General features: G+C 38.9%; 1 protein-coding gene across 1 annotated transcript in view; it reads left to right on the plus strand.

Annotated features, from left to right (window-relative positions):
* LOC114649281 (dynein axonemal heavy chain 6-like) overlaps positions 1-26093 on the plus strand; it is a 217343-nt gene that overhangs the window by 104760 nt on the left and 86490 nt on the right. Inside the window, exons 42-53 of the mRNA XM_051924685.1 lie at positions 116-256; positions 4616-4783; positions 5088-5258; positions 9997-10164; positions 11990-12076; positions 12639-12836; positions 13107-13268; positions 15009-15200; positions 15309-15490; positions 20620-20728; positions 23047-23172; positions 25291-25385. Of these exons, the coding sequence (XP_051780645.1) occupies positions 116-256; positions 4616-4783; positions 5088-5258; positions 9997-10164; positions 11990-12076; positions 12639-12836; positions 13107-13268; positions 15009-15200; positions 15309-15490; positions 20620-20728; positions 23047-23172; positions 25291-25385 (1799 nt within the window). The remainder of the gene's footprint in view (positions 1-115; positions 257-4615; positions 4784-5087; positions 5259-9996; positions 10165-11989; positions 12077-12638; positions 12837-13106; positions 13269-15008; positions 15201-15308; positions 15491-20619; positions 20729-23046; positions 23173-25290; positions 25386-26093) is intronic.

The raw sequence follows: 26093 nt of genomic DNA on the forward strand, positions 1-26093 counted from the left end.
TGTTTCTACATGGCTTTTCTAAATCTGGAAAAATTATTTTATTTATGTAAAACTTTTCTTTATGTAAAGAAAGATTTTATTTCTAATATTTGAATTATGAATTCTCCTTTTTAAGCATGTTGAAGATGTTACCTTATTGGCAGCTTGTGCTCCCCCTAGTGGTGGGAGGAATGACATCAGTCCACGACTCTTAAGGCTATTTTCTACAATAGTTGTTCCACAACCGTCAACACAATCGCTCCAGCACATTTTTCAGGTATGACATTATTTTGAAAATGCTTCTTCTATGGTTATATTCTTAATACTGTACTAATATTGATGTGCTTAGTGCACATAAGTTTTTAATACAACAAAAATATTGCTCATAATTTATGGTACTCAGTTTAAGGTTTACAGGGTCATAGGGTCTATATTGTCACATGTACAGAGTAAAGTGGAATTCTTACTTGCATGTGTTAATCAAAATGTAACATGCCAACACTCTCTGACACCATGATCAGGGAGTATTACTACTTTACCTAAAAACTTCTGTCTTCCTTATCTGAAATAACTACCTAACTCTTCCGAAGATAGACTGTTCTATAGGTGGGTATCAATTTTAATTTTGAAAGACAGTAACTGATACCTAACATGTTTTGGTGGAATATTATTTGTTTAGATAGATAGATAGATAGATAGTGTGGCAAGCAGCTGGGGGTGGTACCCAGCCAGGATGCCCAGAAGGACCGGAGGAGGGCTTACGCCTCCTCCAGACCACGAGGGGGCGACCGCCTTAGTGGCTTTGGAGATCATAGGAACAGAGCTTAGAAGCTCAACCCTGTAGGGGTCCGTGGTCACCGCCAGGGGGCGCCCAGATGCCTAAGGAGCCCTGGCCCTCAGCACTTCCGCCACACCCAGAAGTGCTGGGGGGAAGAAGACCAGGGACACCCTGAGTGCTTCCGGGTGCACAGCTGGCATTTCCGCCACACCAGGGAGTGCTGGCAATCTCTCATTGGAAGGCACCTGGAGCACATCTGGGTGGGTTTAAAAGGGGCCGCCTCCCTTCATTCGATGGCTGGAGTCGGGAGAAAAGTGGACAGAGCTCGGAGGAGAGGAGTGGAGACGGACCAGAAGAGAGAGGCATTGGATAGAGGCCTGGACTGAGGGTGATTGGTGCTGGGGCACTGGGTTGTGTACGTACTTGTAAATATGGCAATTGTAAATAAACATGTGTTGGTGCTTGAACCATCTGTGTCCGCCTGTCTGTGTCAGGGCCAGTCTCCACAAAAGATAGATAGATAGATAGATAGATAGATAGATAGATAGATAGATAGATAGATAGATAGATAGATAGATAGATAGATAGATAGATAGATAGATAGATAGATAGATAGATAGATAGATAGATAGATAGTGTGGGGAACAGCCCGGACACAGACAGGTAGACGCCATAGTTTCACCCAACACACGTTTATTTACAATATGTACAATATAGTAGTGCACACAACCCAGTGCCGCAGCACCAATCACCCCTTGAGTCCTTGGCCACAACACAATGCCTCATACTGTCTCTAGTCTGCCTCCACTCCTCTCCACTAAGCTTTGTCCTTCTTCCTCCCGACTCTTGCTCCTGACTGGAGGGAGGCGGCCCCTTTTATTCACCCCGGATGGGCTCCAGCTGCATCCTGAGGGCCTGTAGCCACACCCCTGTGTGGCGGAAGCCCCAGCGGTGAAACCGGAAGTCCACCGGGTGTCTCCATCTCTCTTCCCCCCAACACTTCCCGGTGTGGCGGAAGTACTGAGGTCCAACATTCCCAAGGCATCGGGGCGCCCCCTGGCGGTGACCACGGGCCCCTACAGGGTTGAGCTTCCAAGCTCCGTACCCGTGGTCCCCAAAGCCACCAGGGAGGAGGCCCCCTCGTGTCCTGGAGGAGGCACAAGCCCTCCTCCACTCCTCCTGGGCGTCCCAGCCGGGCATGAACGCCCGCCGGGCACCACAATAGATAGATAGATAGATAGATAGATAGATAGATAGATAGATAGATAGATAGATAGATAGATAGATAGATAGATAGATAGATAGATAGATAGATAGATAGATAGATAGATAGATAGATAGATAGATAGATAAGTATTCAGTAATGGGATAAACTTACTTTTCTAAAAAGGATTCAGAGCCCTTCACATTCTGCACACTTTACTATGTTGTATATATATATATTTAAATGGATACATTTGTCATATTTGCCAATCAATCTTCACTTAATAACCCATAATTACACAGCAAAAGAATGTTTTCTGAAAGACATGCAAATTTATTAAAAAATCAAAAAATGAAATCTCTCCTTCATACAAGTATTCCGACCCTTTGCTCTCCAGACTGTGGTCAGGTGCATCCTGCTTGCTTTATTATACTTGAGATGTGTCTAGGACTTGATTGGAGTCCGCTTGTGACAAACTGAACTGACTGGACATCATTTAGAAAGGCACACATCTGTCTATTTAAGGTCTCACAATTCACACTCTGTGTCAGGATAAAAACCAAACCATGAAGTCCAAGAAACTCTCTGTAGACCTTAGCAATCAATTTGTGGTAAGGTATGGATCAGGACAAGGGGATAAAATGATTTGTAAAGCTTTGAGTGTTCTTAGGAGCACAGCAGCCTCAGTAAATGTGAAATGGAAAAAGTTTGGAACCGCCAGGACTCTTCATGGAGTTCGCTATCCAGACAAACTGAGTCACCGGCCAAGAATGCCCTTATTCTGGGATGTGATCTTTGGAGGTAACAGATCTTTGGAAGTCCTCTGCTAAGATTGGAGACCCTGTTGGAAGGATGACCATCTCAGCAGCAGTACATGATTTAGTTTTTTTATGGTAGAGTGGCTACATGGAACCACTCTTAACTAAAAGGTGTATGCCAGTTTAAAGAAGGAAAATGATTCTCAGGTCCAATGAGATGAAAATGTAATTGTTTGTATAGAACTCCAAGCACTATGCCTGGCAAACATCAGGCACTGCTCATTACCTGCCTAATTTTATCCCTATGGTGAAGCATGGTGGTGGCAGGGACAAGGTGACTGGTCAGAACTGAAGGAAGGATAAATGCAGCTACATACAGAAATATCTTGAAGAAAACCTGCTCCCGAGTACACACCACCTCAGACTGGGGCACTGGTTCACCTTTTTGCATGACAATGACTCAAAGCACACAGCCATGACAACTCAGGACAAGTTTCTGACTGTCCTTGAGTGGCCCAGCTAAAGGCCAGACTTAAACCCCATGCAGCATTTGTGGAGAGACCTGAACATAAGTTTACAGATGCTTCCCATCCAATATAACAGAACTTGAGAGGATCTGTAAGGAAGAATGGGCTAAACGGGCTAATTCTAGGAGTGCAAACCTTGTGGAGACTTACCCAAGAAAACTCAAAGCAATAATTGCTGCCAAAGGAGCTTCCACATACTACTGAATTAAGAGTCAGAATACTTGCATAAATGAGAAAATTCAGTTTTTATTTTTAATAAATTTCTGAAAAAATGTTTTATTATGGGTTATCAAGTGTAGATTGATGGGCAAAAATGGCAAACTTATACATTTGAAATTAAATCTACAACCCAATAAAGTCTGCAGAAAATGAAGGGGGTTGGAATATGTTTGCAATCCCACTGTATATGATATGCAGTTCTAGTGTAAATGGAATAAAAAAGTTTAGTCATGCATTATTGGACATATTTGTTTGGAGTTAACACTGTAGTTATCTGTTTTCCTTTTGAAACAAATACTAACACCAGAGAGTGACAACATGTACCATGTTGGACAGACATACTGATAAATATTTAACTGTTCTGCTCTGTATATGTGACAGTACTACTTCTACTAGTACGATATTATTAATTAAATTTCCGTATGGCTGCTTTAGACTTAGGGAGCTAAATACTGATTAGTAATATTACACAATACATTCAGTATAAACATATGGTCGTCTTTAAAAGTGTATGTAGGAAGTATTTGTATTGTGTAAAGGTTTGACTCCTAAAATTAGTTTATAGGTATATTAAACCTTTGATTTGAAATTATGAGCACTTTTAAGGTGGCGTAGTGCTTAGCTCATGGCTTTTGAGTGCAGAGTCTGAATCACAGGTCAGTGGCTGTTTGTGTAAAATTTGTATTTTCTTCACATGTCTGTGTGGGTTTTTCTCCAACATCCCAAGATGTCCATGTTAGGTTACACAAACTCCAGATCTGCCTGTGGTGGAGTGCTTGTGACTATGCACTGCAATAGCTCCAATGTCCATGACCATGAACTGGATTAACAGCAAACATTGAAGATATATATTGTTTTAATTAATGAAACATAGTACTTAAAACATCTGAACATTATTAAAAATATCAGCCCTATGATTGACTGGTGTCCTTCTCATAGTTTGTTCCTACTCTGTGTGGGACTCTACTGGCAAATTCAGGAAATGAAAGTACAGGATGTGTCAAACGTTCCAATCTATTTTCAACACTTTCAACTTTGCCTCCTGTCTTCCTAAAATTATACAGGTAGTAAGAGTTCACAAACCTTCAGTTAATTTTCGACAAGGTATGTAACATATTCTGTATACTGTATACTTTAAATATCATTATAGGTGCAATTGGGAGGCTTCTTGAATAGCAGTGACTTTATGCCAGAAGTCCAAAGGTGCAGAATTCCACTGGTAACAGCATCAATAGCAGTTTATTATAAAATGTGCCATCATATGCTTCCCACTCCTTCAAAGTTTCATTATGTCTTCAACTTGAGAGACTTGGCCAAGGTATTTTTTAAAATTGACATAATTTTAAAAATGAAATGTACTGTATGCATTTTGAGTTTTTAAAAGTAGGCCATCTTTTTCTCCTTCTAGTAGCTTATTTAATTATTTATTTTGATCATTGATCTTTAACATAATAGCTGTTTTTATAAATATATATTTCTTATAAATAAGGATCTGAAGAAAAAGACATTTCTGGGTTCTGGCATAGACAACATTTTGACTTTGTTCCTGTGTTTTATTTGTACAACCTTCTATTATTTCCTAAAATATTCTAAACAATTGGATTGCTATTGAACATTTGCAGGTAATTCAAGGTTTGCAACAAGCCGATGGATCGGATATTGTTTCCAAAGAGGCCGTGACTCGGCTCTTTACACATGAAGTAACACGTGTGTTTCATGATCGTTTAGTATGTGAAAAAGACAAAGAGCTATTTCATCAAATATTGTCAACTGAACTTCAAAACTATTTTAAGGTAATAATGTTATTGTATATGGTACACTATTTATGTTTTTTCTAAAAAGGATGCCAATTTGTTTTTTGTTTTTGATTAAGGTGAACTTCATGATTTTTATATGAATACAGTATATTGTGCCAGAAATTAATGAAAAATGTGCACATTTTAAAACATTTCATGAGGAGGCAAGAATAGGTTAGATATTAGTAAACTAATGGTAAATTAAAACATTTACTGCATGAACATACAGTACATAAGCAGTGACAAATTAAATAGTACAGTTTGGAGATGTGCTTTAGGTCATTTCTACAGTCTGCCCAGAAAGACCACCTGGTACAGTACGTCGCCTCACCCACTACACGACGAAACAACTCGAGATCCCAGTTTGCAACCCCCTAGACAGACACGTGGTCCAGTCCCACCCTTTGGAAATGACCCTCTATCTGCCGCAGCCAGGTGTTACCTGGGTGACCCCTTGGCCTGGTCCAGCCACTCAGGGGCTGATCACCCTCAGGGAAACGCGCCACATGGCTGTAGTGCCGTAACCGATGCTCCCTCACAATGCAGGTAATGTGCCTCATTCAGGATTCCATGAGCAACCGCTCATTCGACACAAAGTCAAAGCAACAGTACCCAAGGATTCTCCGGAGAGACACAGTACCAAAGGAATCCAGTCTTTGTCTCAGGTCACTGGATGGCGTTCATGTCTCGCAAACCACATAGCAAGATAGGAAGCACCAGGACTCTAAAGACTTGGACCTTCGACTTTTTGCATAGATATCGAGAGCGCCACACACCCCTTTCCAGCGACCTGAAGACCCCCCATGCTCTCCCAATCCGTCTACTGACTTCACAGGAAGAGTCACCAGAGACATGAATGTCACTGCCAAGGTAAGTAAACCTCTCGACAAGGTCGACACTCTCTCCACAGATAGACACACTGCTGATGGCTGTGCCCAAGAGGTCATTAAAGGCCTGGTTCTTGGTTTTTATCAGGACACTCACAAGCCCAGACACTCAGACTCTTCACTCAGTCCCTTGAGCACCCTGATCAGAGCCTCCATTGACTCCGCGAAGATCACAGCATCATCAGCAAAGTCATGATCAGTGAATCTTTCTTCACCAACAGATGCCCTACAGCCGCTGGACCCCAAGACCTTGCCCAACACCCAGTTCATACAAGCATTGAACAGAGCAGGAGCAAAAACACACCCCTGACAAACCCCAGAATCAACTAGAAAAATGCATGGGGTTCTGCCTCCACTCTGCACAGCACTCACAGTACCAGTGTACAGGCCGGCCATGATATCCAGCACCCTCGAGGGGATCCCCCCTTCAAGATTAAACAGGAAGGTTTAATTATTTCCTGGAAAGTTAATTTTTTTTATTAATTCTCTGGCACATACAGCAATGCCAAAAATTTCATCTCACCATTGGACGGATGGATAGATAGATAGATAGATATTTCTTAGATAGTACTTCATTTGTCCCAATAAGGAAGCAAGAAATATTATACTAAATACCAAAAAAAAAACCACACATAAAAATTACAAAAAAAATAAAGAAAATGTCAGAGTTGGCTACAGATAAGAGAGAAGTCACAGTGAATTATTTTAGAGGTGTAGTTCTGTAGGTATTGTCGTTGAATAACCATGATAGGTCCAGCAGTCTATTCATGCACTATTTATGAAATTTCTTATACGTAGACCACAAGTCACTTGTACAAGACTTTTTATAACAGAAAGAAGCAATACCAAAATAGAGTTACAAGGCTTTAACCTTTAATGTAAGTAAATACATGATGTAAAGAACATTACTGCCTCATACATAAGTCTAAAGGACAAGTCCATACTGACCTTACATATGGACAAGCAGATGATTCTGAAATATAAAAATAAAACTGTACCATAACGCATTGCTTCTATTATTTCTTTTCTTCTTGGTATAACTGCCAGGCCTTTCTATTTGCAGTTATTTATAAGCTTAAATTAATATTAAATAATATATAAAATAATACAGTACTCCACAATATGAACAAGTCCAAGTTTGGCTCTATAATTTGTTGCCTAAAAGTCCTCAATGTTAGGATTGTCACAAAGAGAGTTTATATACAGCCATCAATTTTGTTTTCATTCTCTCCACCACTTCTACCTCCAGGGGGTCCATAATGTGTTCCATAACTGAGTCTGTCTTTTTAATCAGTTTATTGATTTGGTGGGCCTCTCTTGAAGTGATGCTACCGGCCCAGCATACCACAAAGTAGAAAGTCTGAGTTACAGACTGTGTTCCTTTTGTTACAGTTTACCGTGATCCTTCTGAGACCAGTTCAGTTTAGGTTAAAAACCACTGAATTAAAAATGACCAAAATATTTTGAATATTTTGATATTGCATCTAAACATCAAAGTATCATAGTTTATATTAACTGATTACTGTAACTCGGGTATCAGGGTTGCTCTATGCCATTGCCTATCTTTCAGAAATGCAGGAATCAACACCAGACAATTGCCATTTTGATGCTGTCCCATTGCAGGGAACACCTGATTGCCTAGCTACTATAAGTCTGCTTAAATCTGCCATCTTAACCTTGATGCTTTTCATAGTTGTTTGTTTGATGAATGCCAGAATGTGATTTGCATATCATTATGCTACGCAAGTGTCAATTCTCATGCTTCTTTATATAAATCCATCTGTTGATCTGCATGCACCACAGGCATGCAAATTACAGCACTTCACTGAATTTAGCATTTAACTTTGCCATAACCTTTTGTTTTGTTTTTTTTGCCAAGCTGAAAATTGTAACAAATGTTCTGTGTGATGAATTGAAGTGCCGCTTAGTTACACAATTACAGGCACGTGATCAGCAGGTCAGAATCCTTACGATATGCCCAAAAGTCTTCAGGAAGTAAAATCTTTGTTGCCCAATTTTGTTGAATTCTTTTGATACTGGCTGCCTCAGTTGTGACAGACTAAATTATACAGTTTCTTCAAATTTTTATCAACCTTCCCCTGTGCTTGAAATAAAGTAATGGATTGCACACAAAGGAAGTACTCAAACTGAAATCTTTTGAGCACCACAGCATCCTCTATTGCATCGCTATACACATACGTACATATAGTGTACACAGTTAATAGTAAGGAGTCGTTAAGGAAAAAAGATTGGTTTGTAAATATATAAATATCAGTTCAGACACATTGGTTTGAATATACTGTATATATTGATTTGGACACATCCATTAAGATATATACAGTATACAGTATATACTGTGTGTGTGTGTACATATATTTATGTATATGTATATATGTGTATATGTATGTATATATTGTGACAGATGGGGGGCGCTGTTGTCCCCTTGAACCCTCAAACCACATGTCAGACACCAGGTAAAAGTCCAATTATTAAATTTATTATAATAAGAATGTGCAGTAAGCACCTTCCATTCCACAATACTCCAATAATAATACAAATCAATAATAAATCACACACTAATCAATCCTCCACTCCCAGCAGCTCAGTCACCCTTCCTCCCAACTCGGCTCACTGCTGGGATCTCCCAGAGTCCTTTTATAGTCCCTGACCGGGAAATGCTTCTGTCCTTCACTTCCGGGTCAGATGAAATCTTCTTGTTTTCTTCAGCCCGGAAGTACATCATTTCCTCTGTCCCTGTGACTGGGAAGTACTTCTGGGTTATACGGAAAATATAAGTCCCTGAGCCTCCCTGCAGCGTTCCCTGGTGGCCCCCACGGTATCCAGCAGGGCTGTGAATTAAAACTCCAAGGTCCATGATGCCCTGCTGGAATTCGGGGCACCTCCATGTTGCAGGGAGGGCTCCATCTGGCGGCTTGGGAGTATTGGCCGGGATAAACTGCCATTCATATATCACAATATGTGTATATGTGTATATATATATATATATATATGTATATGTGTGTATATTGTGAGAATGGGTCTGAACACCATCAGACAGACACCACCACTTTACAAAACACACGTTTATTTTCAGTAATAAAGTCCACACAACACACAGTGCTCCTGCACCAATCACAGTTAACACGGGGCATCTTCCCGATGTCCTTGGACCACCTTTCCTCTCCTCACGGGAGCTTTGTCCTGCTCCCACTCCCAACTCTAGCTCCCAGACTGTAGGAAGGCAGTCCCTTTTATGTTCACCCAGACGAGCTCCAGGTGCTCATTGATGACCTTCCAGCAGCTCTTCCTGGTGTGGCAGAAGAGCTGCATGAGCACCCACGGGCCCCAGTGGGTTTGAGCCTCCTGTCTCCATCCCAGTGGTCTCTTTTTTATCCAGGGAGGTTGCCCCCTTGTGGCCCGGGGAACGTATAAACCGCTTCCCGGTCCTTCCAGGCATCCTGGCTGGGTCTGCCCCCCAGCCTCCTGCCACAATATATATATACAGTATATATATATATATATGTATATGTGTGTATATATATATATATATATATATATATATATATATATATATATGTATATGTGTATATATATATATATATATATATATATATATATATATATATGTATATGTGTGTGTATATATATATATGTATTTGTGTGTGCATATATATGTGTATGTATATATACAATATACTGTACAATATACTGTATATGTAAAATAATCATTTACTAGTAAAAATATTTTAAAATGTAAATCTAATATTTAAAGTGATTATTGTGAACTTTCATCATATGGCTATAATAAAGAGTTCTATACTTATGCAGTATATTTGTATTTTTTCTAGTTATCCACATCAACTGAAATTTTTCTGAGCGAATCTGCTGTCTTTGGAGACTTTTTAGACATTAACAGCCCTTCAGGAAGCAGAATTTATAAACACATTTCAGATGAGAAAAAACTGACAGCTTTCTTGGAGGAGTACCAGTTGAGAAGTAGCTTCAGGTACTCAAAGGTAATCAAGAAAAATATTTTTTTTTAGTTTAATTAAGCACAATATTAAAATTAATGAACTCAAATGAATCTATAAATTATGACTGTCAAACTGTAAAATTAATTTAAGTGAAATCGAAATACTGAGAAATACTAAAGCAGACTAGTTAGGCACTGATTAGCACTATGCCCTGACTCCCAAATTTGTCTGCATGGTGTAATTTTGTTTTCTGAAAACTTGCAGTTCAGTTAATATGCCCTCCTGTTTTGCCATGATGTTACTGGGTATATGTTTTTGCATTCTTTAATTGTTAAATCAGTGTGTCTTTCTAGTGTATGTCCTTCTCCTGATCAGTTAGGCTTCACAGTACCATGAAATCTGATGGATTATGAATAAAACTAAAAATCTGTCTTCAAAGAGAAAGAGATATTTGTTGACCTGCTGATTTAGTCATTTCAGCTGCGTAAATATGGAGGATTATTTAGGACAAAATTAGATACACAAACAAATAAAAAAATAAGCAATAAAAATGTATTGTGAAATGTGCAATTGAATAAATAATAACAAAATGATAGGTAGGCATAAATAATTACATATTTCATGTAATATATGCATTCCGCTGCTTATTGTTTATACATTTATTTAATTATTTCTTCATTTATTTATTTCAGTGACACTTCACACAACATGAAATACAACTTGAAATGATAAACTGTCACTTTCAGGTGTCCTGTAGAGTGCCTGTAGATCTTTGGCTATCAGGTGCTACTTGTACAGCAGGCATTTCAGAGGAGGGTTAATGACAGGACAATGAAGTCACAGCTTCAGCCACTGTGAAATGGCTGCTTCAGACAGTAATTCGGAACAACTTATTTCTGCCACTCATATTTGCCACAACTCTGAGCATGTGCTTTGCTTGCCCTGCCAATCCTGTGACTCATAGCTCGATTGCTCTAGACTGCAGCCTCAAGAGGCGGGTCTTCCAAAATGACTGAACAGATTAATACGCCTTTGTGTGTCAATGTGTGAAAATGACAGTATGCATTTCATGTTGTTTGCGGTGTTTTTAAAATAAATAGTAAGAAATAAGAAAGAAGAAATAAACATCAAGAAATAAGAAAGAAAAATAAGAAAGAAGAAAAGATAAGAGGAGAAATAAGCATCAAAATACATACATTTCATGTAACATTTAATTATTTATGCACAGACATCACTGTGTTTTTATTTAGGTTTTATTTATTTATTGTCACTTTTCACAGCACATTTATTTATTTATTTGCATATTCAATGATTTAATTTGGGTGGCACGGTGACGCAGTGATAGCGCTGCTGCCTCGCAGTTAGGAGACCCGGGTGTGTGGAGTTTGCATGTTCTCCCCATGTCTGTGTGGGTTTCCTCCGGGTGCTCCGGTTTCCTCCCACAGTCCAAAGACATGCAAGTTAAGTGTATTGGCAATTCTAAACTGTCCCTAGTGTGTGTATGTGTGTGTGTGTGCCCTGTGGCGGGCTGGCGCCCTGCCTGGGGATTTGTTCCTGCCTTCTGTTCTGTGCTGGCTGGGATTTGCTCCAGCAGACCCCCGTGACCCTGTAGTTAGGATATAGTGGGTTGGATAATGGATGGATGGATAGATGGATGGATGGATGGATGGATGATTTAATTTTGTCTGAAATATTCCTCCATACATAAATGGATATAAAATTGGATTCAGACAGTTACTTTATAAATGTAATATGCAATTTTGAAGTTTAATATGACAGTTACAATAATTATTTTGTGTGTTTATCATATATCATATTGAAATATAGAAAACCGGTGATTAAACCATACAAATTAATCCCGTTTCAGGCTCCCTTTGTTTTCTTTAGAGAGGCTGTTGAACACATTGTAAGAGCGGCAAGAATATTCAGACAACCAGGTGGTCATATGATGGCGGTAAGGGTGCCTTACATGTGAACTGTTTCACAAGTTGTTTTATTTGTAATGCCTTTATTGACATAATATAACAGGCTCACTTTTTCACTATATATTTTTTAAATTACTGTATATACATACTAATAACTGTTTAGGTGGCACTGTGGTTAGTTTTGCTTTCTTTCAGCACAAGGGCGCAGAATTCCATTCTTAGGCCAGCTCTGAAGAAGTGAATTGGTGACTCCAAATTGCCCTGAAATGAACGAGTGACTGTGCCCTGTGTTGAATTGCAACATGTCTTGGGTTAATTTCAGCCTTGTCCTATTGTTATTATATAATTATAAATTATTATTATTTTTATAATAAGTTAAGAACCAAGCCCAGGCTGTGCACCTCTCCATCAAAAATTGTACAAATATATCATAGTATATCAGCTCTATTGGCTATTCAGACTAAAATATCATTATGCAAAATTTGCTATTTGGGATTTTCTGAAATGGTCTTGTCTTACATTAAGATATTTGAAATTGTAGAGAAAATGTATGAAGATTTACTCTTCTTGTTTTTCAAAACTGTTTTTCAGATTGGCTTGGATGGTACAGGAAAAATAACGTGTATTTCTTTAGCTTGTCATATTTCTGGATGCAGTTTGTATAGACTCGCTATCACCAAGAACTACAGCTATAGTGACTTTCGTGAAGACATCAAAAAGGTTTTTAAGCAATGTGGTCTACATGGAGCAAACACGGTCTTGTTGATATCTGATTCAGACATTGTGGAGGTAACAGTTTAAAAATCTAAATGTTTGATATTTCACATGTTTATTAAACACAAACAAGAATACATTCAAATATTTTGTCATTTGCACAAGGCACAATTACTGCTTACACAAATGCTGCTTACAATATCATGTGTCTGTCTGGCAGATTCATTGGTAAACACTGGAGAGCAGATACGCTTTGGACTTGACATGTGGCAAATGACCATCTAGTCTACTAATACTGTATAATATAAAAAATAAAATCTGTGTTATTGTTTCCTTATACCATAGGAGACTTTTCTGGAGGACCTCAGCTGTATTCTTGATGCTGGTGAAGTACCAGACCTCTTTGATAATGAAGAGATAGACAACATTGCCTTGGAAATTAAATCTAATGTGGTAGATTCTAACATTCCAGAAAAAAGGGAAGAGATCTACATGTACTTTTTACAAGTATGATTTATGTACTACTGAGCTACATTTTATATTGAAGGTGCTCTTGTAATGACTATGCAGACATGGAGTATTCTATTGCCTTGTATATAATTGATGCCAATGTTCATTGCTGATTATAACATTTGTTTACTATATTCATTTATCATTTTCAACTTATCATTATTAAACTAACCTAGATCCTATTTAAGAACAAAAAAGATATGTTGGGATGTGCATGGATAGTTCAATATATGGACTCATTGAAGGGTCTCTATTTCAATACTGAAATCACTAGTTGGGTATTCCATCACGGGAAGCCTCGGAGAAAATATGTCATCAAAAAAGAAAAGTCAGGTCTGGCAGTAGTCTGGCCACGGGTGCTGTATTTGTCAGAAAAAAGGTTTGTACAGCAGTTCAATGACTTGAGATTAAGACATCCTTTAAACCCTTCAACCGAAGAACAAAAGGACACAAGCAAACTCAAGCAAAGTCAAGTGGTTTTATTGTCATACCATGCATATACAGTGGCACAAAATAACAGGGCAACATATATATAAAAACGGAGAATAAGTGCAAGACTAGTAAAGAACTATACTATGCTATAATTAGGACAGAGCAGACTATACTTCATTAGAAGGCTGGCGTCCTTCAACATCTGCAATAAGATGCTGCAGATGTTCTATCAGACAGTTGTGGTGAGCGCCATCTTCTACGCATTGGTGTGCTGGGGAGGCAGCATAAAGAAGAGGGACGCCTCACTCCTGGACAAACTGGTGAGGAAGGCAGACTCTATTGTAGGCATGGAGCTGGACATCCGTGGCAGAGCGACGGGGGCTGAGCAGGCTCCTGTCAATCATGGAGAATCCACTGCATCCACTAAACAGTATCATCTCCAGACAGAGGAGCAGCTTCAGCGACAGACTGCTGTTACTGTCCTGCTCCACTGACAGACTGAGGAGATCGTTCCTCCCCCACACTATGCAACTCTTCAATTCCACCCGGGGGGGTAAACGTTAACATTAAAGGTCTGTTATACCTGCCTTGCACTCTCCACCTTGCATTTTTTAACTTGCACTGTGTTTTTATTGCTCTTTAATTAATATTGTTTTTATCAGTATGCTGCTGCTGGAGTATGTGAATTTCCCCTTGGGGATTAATAAAGTTTCTATCTATCTATCTATCTATCTATCTATCTATCTATCTATCTATCTATCTATCTATCTATCTATCTATCTATCTATCTATCTATCTATCTAATTAGATTGATAAATAAACAAATACATAAAAGGTATGTGAACAGATTGTAACAATACCAAAAAAATGAAGACTCCTTTTGGAAAAGCCACATTAAGAGTGCAGAACAACAATACAAAGAAACAGCTTTAACCACAAAATGGGGCCTCAAATGACAGCTGTAACAGATGGTGTTGTATTATTTTTCTCCATCACTTTTGTCAAACAAATAAACATGAGTGTTAAGCCTGAATGCACAGTCCTACTATATGTGTCTAATAAAGTTATTTTACTTGATTATTGATTATTAAGGTCAGGCATATTGCTCAGTGCCTAAATAAAAAATTGAGCACTTCTGATGTTGACATTAATCACTTTAAGGGCATAATTTGATGCCGTTTATAACTACAGTAGAGAAATATCACAACACCTGGGATGGCACTAAATGTAATTTCATATGGTACAATTCTGAAGAGTTTCAGTAATTAATATTAAACAAATCTCTTTGGTCTTTTTTTGTTACAGCAAGTGCGCACGAGGTTACATGTCGTAGTGTGTACAAGCCCAGCAGGCACTGCTCTGCGCCAGCGCTGTCGACTTTACCCCTCACTGCTCAGCTGCTGCACGGTTGACTGGTACAGTGAATGGACCAACAGCGCCTTACTAAAGGTTGCAAATACATATATTAATTCCATGGATTTAGGAGAAAACATGAAGGTACTGTATAATTGATTGTTTTATTTATTGAATAAGAAGCACTCATCTTTACATTAAACTCTTCTGGAAATATCTGAAGCTAAATATTTGATTCTGTTAAAAAAATAGGCATTACGTGACAGTGTTGCTGAAGTGTGTGTGGACATCCACAAAAATGTGTCATCAATAGCACAGCAGTACTGGAAGGAAATGAGAAGGCGCTATTATATCACCCCCAGCAGCTATTTAGATCTTATAAATACATTCTCCAGAATGTCACTCAGTGAAAAAATGAAGATTCAAAGCATCAGGTTAGTCTGCATACCACTTAGGGGTTTTGGATATGTTGAAGAAGTCCAACTTTTGTGGATAACAGTTTCCTGCTAAATATGACAAAGAAAGGAATGACTTCACATTAATTCATCTCTAGGTCATTTCTTTTTGTTTTGTATTAGAAGCATGAAATAAGAGTCTATGGTTGATGTAAGAATATACAGTACCACCTACAGGATGTATTGCTGACTTAAGCTGTTTTTACATGTTAAGCTCTTTATGTCGCAATATTTACTCAAATATTACTTGTGATTACCAATTTATTTTTCCCAGTAAATCACTACCTAACTTAGATGATGCTTTCACTTTCACCTCTCCCAGCACAAATATCCATATTTAAAATAAATAAAACATTAACAAAACTGATTTAAAGTTGAACATTGATAATTTATTAAATTATCATAGGCAGTGTGGCATAGTGTATAAATAAACTCTCAACCACAATGCTCCTGGTTCAATGCCTGCCTCTGACTCACTATGTGGTCCTGATCACGTCACTTAACCTGCCTGTGAGAGGAGGCTGGCACTGTAGTCGTAAGCCATGTTTTATTGTTGAGAAGACATTAGGCAAAGCAATGATGACAGGGCATTAATGCTACATTCAGACGAGACAGTCAGTGCCAGTGGTCAAATGGTGCCTACTGATTCTACTGATGTCTTTTTATCCTGTCCAAACCCAAAGGGGCAGAGCTAGGGGTGGTCTGGAGGTAACATCAGGCTTCTTCTCCTATTCTGTTTTTCTTCTCACCTAAGAGGGAAAATGGAGACTTCATTAACAACTGGACCATTTCTCTTCCCTCCTTCCAGGGCACCCTCAGATTATATACTGTGCCTTTAAAAAGCATTCACCTTCTTGGAGGTCTCACAATTTATTGTTATACACAATTGAATTACAGTGGGTTTAATTCAGCTTTTTTGACATTGATCAAGAGAATAAGACTTTAATGTCAAAGTGAAAACAGATCTGTATAAAATGGTATCATTAGTTACAAACATAAAACACGACATAATTGTGTTTTATTTTCATAAATACATGGAAGTGTTCATCTCCTTTAATTTGACAGCTTAAATCATCACTGGTGCAGCCATTTGGTTTCAGAAGTCATGTAGTTAATTCAATGGAGATGATCAGTCTGGGGTTTCAGTTGATTGCAGTATAATGGCACCTTATCTGGAAGGGCCAACTTATGGCAAGCCAGTATGGTGGCCAAACCTACATAATGAAGACAAAAGAACACTCCAAGTAACTGAATGTCCTTTGGAGTCCAGTTTAAACAGTCAATAAGAAATGGAAAGAGTATGGGACAGCTGTAAATCTGTCTAGAGCAAGCTGTACACAAAAACTGAGTGATTGTGCATGAAGAAGTCTGGTGAGGTAGGCTGCCAAATGACCTCTGAGAACTGTGAAGTTCTCTGAGTTACAAGCTACATTTGATCAAAATAGAAGGACAGTGCAGACAACAATTATTGCCCCAGTGCTCTACCAGTCCCAGCTTTATGGGTCAGTGGCAAAGAGAAATCCACTGCTAAAAAAAATGACTGAAGGCAGCTGGAAAAAGATGTGTTGTGATGTGAATAAAATTGAGCTTTTCGGTCATCAGACTAAATGTCATGTTTGTACACAGCACATTATCACATGATGCATGGTGGTGGCAGCATCATGCTGTGAAGATGCTTCTCCAAAGTGGTCCTTGGAAGGTTTGTGAGCATAGAGGATAAAATGAGTGCAGTAAAATACAGGGAAGTCCTGGAGGAAAGGCCTGTGTCATCTGCATGAAACTTGCACACTGGGAGAAGATGTGTTTTCCAGCAAGACAATCACCCCAAGCATATCTCTTCTGTGTCAGATGGTCAACTAATCACATTCTGGAATCAATCGTCCTAAATCTACTGAAGCCACTATGGACTATTTTATTAGATTTAATAACACCAAACTGTCTGCACTTAATGTGTTGCCATGTGCCTAAGTTAAATGCAGATGTATATTGCATATACTTTTATTTTTATACTAGTCATTAAGCCAGTTACAATAACGGGCGCTAGAATAGCAGTGCATAAACATTAGTAGGAACAGTCTATATTAAATGGCAAGGGACCTTGACCTCATTCTGTTCGTTGGTCGTATTTTTCTTTGTCTTTCAGCCTTTCTTTTGTTGATGTTTACTTGCTGAGTTGACCGTTCTTCGTGGGCTGCCGCCATGTATTGTGTGTCTTTAATTTTCTGTGACAGTAATACTGTCTTGTACGTCTGCTGGCTTGTACGTCCGTAATATACCTTTAATTGTCTCTGGCGGTAATACAGGCGTGCGCGTCGGTAATATGCCTTTAATTTTCTCTGACAGTAATACTGGCTTGTATGTGGCTGTAATATGCGTCACTGTATTGTGTACCTTTAATTTCCTCTCGCAGTAATACTGGTTTGTATTTCCGTAAAACGCCTGTAACTTTCTCTGATAGTAATATCGTGCATCGCACCGTGCCCCGCGCATGTGCACTTCACCAGAAGACACCCACACACGGACACAGACACACAGACACCTGGACGCACACAGGGATTTTATTAAAGAGGATACATGTAAATCTAGTTATTCTCTTGCCATTTTTATGTGTAATGCTTTTAATTAGAAAACAATATGTTTCTGATAAGAGTGAAAGTTTGTTTTGCCCTTTAATATTAAATTATGTTTAACAACACTCAGGTTGTTTTTCTATTTAGTACACTTACATATACTGTCATAATGTGTCATATACTGCCATAGAGTGGTGGCTCTGAGGCTAAGGGTCTGTGCTGGTATCCCGAAGGTTGCCGGTTCGAATCCCCATCAGTGCCAAAAGAGGTCCTACTCTGCTGGGCCCTTGAGCAAGACCCTTAACCTGTAATTGCTCCAATGGCGCTGTACAACGGCTGACCCTGCGCTCTGACCCCAAGGGGTATGCGAAAACTAACAAATTCCTAATACAAGAAATTGTATAAGGCGAAATAAAGAACAAAAAAAATAAATAAATAATGATAATATCCAAATAACTATGGTATATCTTTATTTTTTGGTTAATTAATATGTGAAACACACCTTGAGTTGCATTTAAATGTATGATGAGTTGCTACATGAATAAAGTTATTATTATTATTAACACCAAAGCTGTAGAAAAATGGCTTCAAAACAACAATGCTAATGTGTTGGAATGGCCAAGTCAGAGTCAAAATCTCAATCCAATTCAGAATTTATGGTCGGACTTGAAAAAGGCTTTTCACTCACAATCTCCTTACAAACCGAAAGAGCTTGAGGAGTTTTAAAATGAAGAATCAGGAAAAATTAGCAGAGTGTAGATGTGAAAAACTGCTAGAGACCTGTGCTCACAGACTCAAGGCTTTCATGGCTGCCAAAGGTGTATCTACTAGCTACTGACTTGAAGGGGGTAATACGTTTGAGATTAATTATTTTGTGTTTTAAGTTTGTAATTAATTTAGACAGCCTAGCAGAGATCTGTTTTTACTTTGACATTACATTATCTTTTTCTGTTGATCAGGGTTAAAAAAGGCAAATTAAATCCATTATGACTCAATTTTGTAAAACAATAACACATGAAAACTTTCTAGAGAGTGAATGCTTTTTATAAGCAAAGTACATATAAAGAAGTTGTAATAAATATTTATCATCATAACTAGGTATATGTTGTTTTCAACAAAGGTTTTGATGTGCCCATCTTTAAAAGTGTTTCATTTTTCCAGCAAATATGCTGTGTTCATTGGTGACCTTGTTTGCCAAATATTTTCCTAGAAATTTACCATGCAGCCAGCTTAGATGATCATTTTTTTCCCTGCGCCCCCTGATGCTTTGTGAGACAAGTGTGACATCACAGAGTTGTACACATACACAGAACTTTCACACATGCCTATTGTAAGATCGTTGCTGATCTGCTTCAGAAAGCATGATGTCACCAATCAATCAGTACTCCAGGCCACATGTATTAATAAAAGTCATTTGAGGCGTACACTAGCTAACAATATTGAGTACTGCCACCAGATATATAACACTGACCCCTGCATTCTGGCAGTTCAGCACCACATCACTAATGACCATGCATAATTAGCCATGTGCCCAGCTACAATCTCAATCTCATCACTAATCTTTAACAAAAACGGTGGACTATAAAGACATATATGTCTCATGCAAGAAAGAAAAACTACACAGCTACACACTGCTAAGATTTTATTACAGATAATAAAATTCCACAAGTTTTAAATCTTCTACACCAGTGTTCATGCAGAAAAGTAAAAACAATGCAGCAGAATTTTTAAATGAATTTGAATTTATTGGATGAGGGTGCCATCCACCTTAATAAAAGGATACACAACTGTGTGTCTGTCTGGTTGCTATGTCTCTGTCATTCCAAAAGATGGCACATCACAAACATTTGCAGTTATAAAATGCATTGCAATTTTTATTCTAACGGATGGCACATCACAAGCATTAACACTGTTTTTCCGAATTCTATACCAAATGACATATAACAGAGACATCTGCAGTTTATGGTGCACTATAAACAGTAACACTGAGGTCTGTATTGATTACTTAGGTTTCAGGGTAGCACATTTAATCAACAATAAAGAAACAAGATTTCTATCTGTTTTGCATTCACCTCAGACAAAGATGGCATTTCTTCAAAATGATTCTATCATGAAATTCTAGACTTCTTTTGTAGGAAGGCCCCAATTAAATTCTTATAAATGCATATTCTGTTTTTATATTTTTAGAACTCTTCCCTACAATGATAACAATGTCATAGCTGTATTGTTCCTCTATTTTAATGGTGCCTTTAACACAGATAAAGTTCTTTTCTTGGTTATTTGTCTTCAAGCACTAGATCACACTGTTCAAGTTAGGAATGCTCCACACTGAGACTATTGGTAATACTTCATTCATTTGTATTAAGGAAAATGTCAAAGATGAATATGATCATCTTTAGATTACAAAACTTATGTAAGATAATGAAAAACCACTACCCAAGCAATCAAACATAACTATGTTCAAATAATCATGTGTAAAAGTCACTTGCTAACTCCCATGTAACCAAAATATGTGTTGTTTGCTCTTTTAATTTAAAGGGACCGTTTTTTTAACGGACTGTCCAAACTGACTGAAGCAACAGATCTTATCAAGGAAATGCAAGAGGAGATTGTAGCACTGGGACCTAAAATTGAGCATAAATCAAAGGTAAAGACATTCTAAAAATTAAAACATGACACTGCTTTAACATAAAAATTACTTTATAGTAAATAATGTAGTGCTGTGTGAGCTGACCCAGGGGATTGTTGCTCATTTTATTGCCACTTTTAAGTAACTTTCTGTCCTTATAAGGATACAATCGCTTTGAGTAGTGAGAAAAGTACTATATAAATGTAAAGAATTAATAATAATAATAATAATATTACAAATGGGCAGCATGGTGGCATAGCGGTAGCGCTGCTGCCTCACAGTTAGGAGACCTGGGTTCGCTTCCCGGGTCCTCCCTGCGTGGAGTTTGCATGTTCTCCCCGTGTCTGCAGTGCTCCGGTTTCCTCCCACAGTCCAAAGACATGCAGGTTAGTTGTATTGGCGATCCTAAATTGTGCTTGGTGTGTGTGTATGTGTGCCCTGTGGTGGGCTGGTACCCTGCCTGGGGTTTGTTTCTTGCCTTGCGCCCTGTGTTGGCTGGGATTGGCTCCAGCAGACCCCCGTGACCCTGTAGTTAGATATGGCGGGTTGGATATTGGATGGATGGATGGATATTACAAATGAGAACTGCCCACTTTTGCCACACTAGGAAGGTGACTGAGATTGCGGCGGGCTTAACCTTTTGAAGGGCTTGCCTGCCGCTGGCACTGAGTCTGCTCTTTTGAGTAATGGAATGACAGCTCATATTGCTTCATCTTGATTTCTCAGTGCTGATGCTGTTCTTGTTACCATTTTCTTTCTGATGCAGAAATCAGTGTTTATGCTCATTTTGCAAGTATAAACCTTTCTCAAATCATTAATTGTCACCACAATCCAAATATTTTTATGGAAGTCTTATTTTTCTCATAGAAGAGGGACTCCTGCACTGTAACAAGAAACCAGCTGGCTTGTTCAAGGCTTCTTCTTCAGCACTAACCCAAGACAGATCAGAGAGAGCTCCTCATTGCTACTGCCATTGCCTAATGTCCCTTTCACCTACTGCACACACTAATGCCCCTCTGTTAAGCCAGCCTCCCTGTCACTGAGTAGTTTCATTTCCCAACTAAATGCTAATCAGATGCAGTCTCGGAAGTCATTTCATCCTGAGATGAAATGTGGCCACTGTGTATTTCTGTTCAAACCATCATTTCACAACCCATTACTTTGCACCAAGTCAAAGTTAGAGTCAAAATTTGTGATATCTACACATAAAGACACTGGGGCAATCAATCACTGTTGCCATTTAGTACTATAGATATAAAGAAAACTAAGAGTAATGTCTCCCAACCCACCCCTTGATATATTTTTAACCATAAATTAAAGACCTTAAAAAGAGGTTATTTTATACAGCATTATTAATCATACAAATTAACATAAAGCACAAATAAACAACATACAGAAAATCCTGCTAAACAAATAGGCTTTACTATAGAAAAGTTTCCCCTGTTACTTTACTGTGAGTGGTGAATCCGGCAGGGCGCGCTTACTCCCTGGGGATGTGTTGTTTGTTTTTGAGAATGCGGAACATTCTACTGTATATATATATATATATATATATAAAGTATATATAGATATATATATATATAGATATAGATATATGCCCCTTCAGTAACCATAATGAAGATAATAAGACGAGAAGTATATTACAAAAGGATATTTATACAGTGAATACAGTGAACAAAAATAGGTTTAAACTTGTATGTATGGAAAAGGATATGCAGGTTGTGATTATTATAATAGCTTTATTAACTCAATAGATTTATTAACTTTAAAAAGACAAATAAAGCAAATAAATAATACAATAATTAATAAATAAATAATCATACAAGAATAAACTCTGTGTTTTGCGTACTCACAACTCAAAGCCTACATGTGCCCACTTTTATGGGGTCTCCCTTATGCTCTAGCTGTAGGACCCTACCCCCCCATCCCTATTTATGGGACTAGCAGGCTGTAAGCTGATTGTTCAACTCTCACTTCTGTCTTTTGGATATTTGGATTTTGATCACCTTTTAACTTCTGTACTTTCTTAATTTATTTATACCTTTAAACATATCAAAGAACATTCTTTTGTTATTTGGGCCCACATGATTTAATGGCTCCTGTGTCCTCCTGCTATTGTGAGTTTTTTTCAGTCTGCTCCATTTTGGCCTCTGCATGCTGTGAGTTTGGGGTCAGGCTGATTCTTGTTTCTAGGACTTACTGGAGTGCTTAGGCTTGGATTTTTTTGTTTCAAGCCTGATCTTGAGGTTTTGAGCTGGCCTCTCATAAGAGTTGTATTGTATTCATGCCTTTGATCAGCAATGCAGCCTTTTTATGACTTATATTACACTTGCCAGGACATCGAGTTTTTGATGGAAAAGTTACAGAAGGACTCAGAAGCAGTGGAACAAGTCAGAGCCCTTGTAAAGATGGAAGAACAAACCATGGGTGAAGAGACTAGAATCGTGAAGGAGTATGCAGAGGTAATTTTCAAGTCCTTGTCATTGAAGTCATAGATTGATTCAGAATCAGCATTTGGGGATGAGCCACTGGCAGAATTATCACAAGGGAGAGCAATACAGATTGGGAAAATCACTTATCACTTCAGGTCATGTCAGGTCAGGTTGGGGACGATGCACTGGTATAACGAATTGCCGCAATCACCACAGCTCAGGATGCTGGTTGGCAACCCCCCAGGCAGACATGTGGTCCAGACACACCCTCCAGAAATGACCCTCCATCTGCTACAACCAGGTGTTATGTGGGCGTCCCCTTGGCCTGGTCCAGCCCCTTGGGTCCTCAACAATGAGGATCCTGCGAGCCAGATTACCCTCGGGAATCACACCATATGGCCGTAGTGCCGTAACTGATGCTCTCTCACAATGCAGGTAATGTGCCTCATTCAGGACTCCACTCATTCAATACAAAGTCAAACCAGCGGTACCCAAGGATTCACTGAAGAGACACAGTACCAAAGAAGTCCAGTCTTCATCTCAGGTCCCTGGATAGTGTCCATGTCTCGCAACAATATAGCAAAACAGAAAACACCAGGACTCTAAAGACTTGGACCTTCGTACTTTTACATAGATATCAGGAGCACCACACACCTCTTTCCAGTGACCTAATGACCCCCCATGCTCTCCCAATCCATCTACTGACTTCATAGGAAGAGTCACCAGAGACATGAATGTCATTGCCAAGGTAAGTAAACCTCTCAACAAGGTGACACTCTCTCCACAGACAGACACACTGCTGATGGCTGTTCCCAAGAGGTCATTAAAGGCTTGAATCTTGGTTTTTATCTATGCCACTCGCAAGCCCAGACAGTCAGACTTCTCACTCAGTCTCTCAAGAGCCCCAATCAGAGCCTCCATTGACTACGCGAAGACTCTTCATCAACTCTTCATCAAGAGGAGTCTCAGAGAACGGCTTGATGGCAACTCTGGTCTGTACCGGGAACTGAGAAGGACGGCTGTGAGGGCTCTGAGGGCAGATAAAGAGGTGTTTGTTTGTTAGAGGAATTTGTGAGCGAGTGACACCACATCTGTGGTCTAGCGACCCACGTCCGGCTTACAGAGGAATCGAAGCATTATGCACATCTGAATCTGTTCTTCAGAGAGTTGCAGTCAGGGTGGCTGATGGAACGGTCCTTATGGATGACACTGCAGTTGTGACCCGCTGGGCTGGCTACTTTGAGCAGCTTTTTAAAGCTGATCCTCCAACTAGGACAATGGACATCTGTAGGTCCACAGTTCTTGAGGTTGATCCTCCAATTAGCTGTGAACCACCCAATCTCACTAAGATTGCACAGGTGGTGAACCAGCTGAGGGTAGGGAAGGCTGCAGGGATCTGTGGTATCCAGGGTTAATTTCTCTAGGCTGGTGGTAAGGCTGTCTTCCTGGCATTGCAAGCAATGTTTGCTTCCATTTGGGAGACTGGCATCATCCCAACTGACTGGAAAACGGGACTTGTCATTCCTATGTGGAAATGGAAGGGTGATTGCCTGGATTGCGGCAGCTACGGGGGGAAAACACTGCTTTGGGTGCCGGGTAAGGTCCTTGCTAGGGTCACTTCCTCACCTACTAGCGACCGGAGCAGTCTGGTTTTACGCCTAAGAAGTCTACCATCAACTGCACCCTGGCACTGAGGGTTCTCATTATGACTTCTAATACATTAAAGGTTTTTCACATTTCTCTTCTTTATTCTATTACTCACCCCAACTCCTCGAAAACAGTACCACAGCTTTATATTAAATCTGTTTCCCTGTTGTGCTCGGTATATCTTGCTGATATAAATTATAAGTTGAAGTCAGATGAACTGACAGAACTTAAACCATTAACTAATTTGTATCAATGCACCTTCATAAGACCAAAGAACAATATCTTGATTACTGATAATAAATTTTTGTGATGAAGAGGACTTCACTTTAGTGACATTACAGAAGATATAAAAAACATGGTCCGGAATTTGGTGAAGAACTGCAAAAAATATTTGTTAATCTGTAGAAGAATAAAAGCTGTGCCAAAATGCACAAACAATCTGGTTTGAAAGATGCTGGTGCTGGTATTTTAATATTTACCTTCTGTCTGCTCTCCAACTAGCAAGCCACTGAAGAGCTGAACGCAGTGCTTCCATCAGTGCAGAAAGCCATAGCAGCTCTTGATGCACTTGACAAAGCTGACATCTCTGAAATTAGGTGAGTAAAACAAATTCTATTTTGAAATGACACTACAATGGCAAATGTGGATATTAGGCATGAATGCCGCAACTGAAAAGTTAAGACAGAAAGCCTATTAATCTCTGACAAAATTCCCCATAAAAATAACATATCAATCAGCCTTCATTTTTCACACTTTATATTGAATTGCTCTTCAAAAGCCACTGATGCATTTTCTTTTTCCGCTTCGAAGTTTTGTTTTGCAAGTTAAGCCAGCATCAATCCCACATACTAAAACTTCATCAAGTATACTCTGTATAAAATGCCTGCATTTCTGACTTTAAGAAATATACAAACTATACACCTCCATTCATCCATTTTAAAGCTGTTTTATTTCTCAATAGGCTTGCAGAAAATCAAAATTACTAACTAAACAAGTTTTTAATTTCCTCAAATTTGTCAAAATGTTTGTATTTTTTTTCAAAATGTCTTCTCTGAGCCTGATTTGTCACTAAATTGGGTCAACATGTAAACTATGAAAGGTTGCCCAGTATGTAGGAATTGTCAGATATCAATTGATTAATGTGACGGATGCCATATACAATAAAACAGACTGAAATCTTAAGGGTAAGCAGTGGTCAAGGGTTTCTAGGAGATGGGTTCAAGCTTAAATACAAGTCTTTTTATTGATATATGCAACCGCACCAAAGAGCCTCTATATTCAGTCACTATTCACTATTACACATA

This window comes from Erpetoichthys calabaricus, chromosome 3 (assembly GCF_900747795.2).
Source record: "Erpetoichthys calabaricus chromosome 3, fErpCal1.3, whole genome shotgun sequence".
In the NCBI taxonomy this organism is placed as follows: Eukaryota; Metazoa; Chordata; class Cladistia; order Polypteriformes; family Polypteridae; genus Erpetoichthys; species Erpetoichthys calabaricus.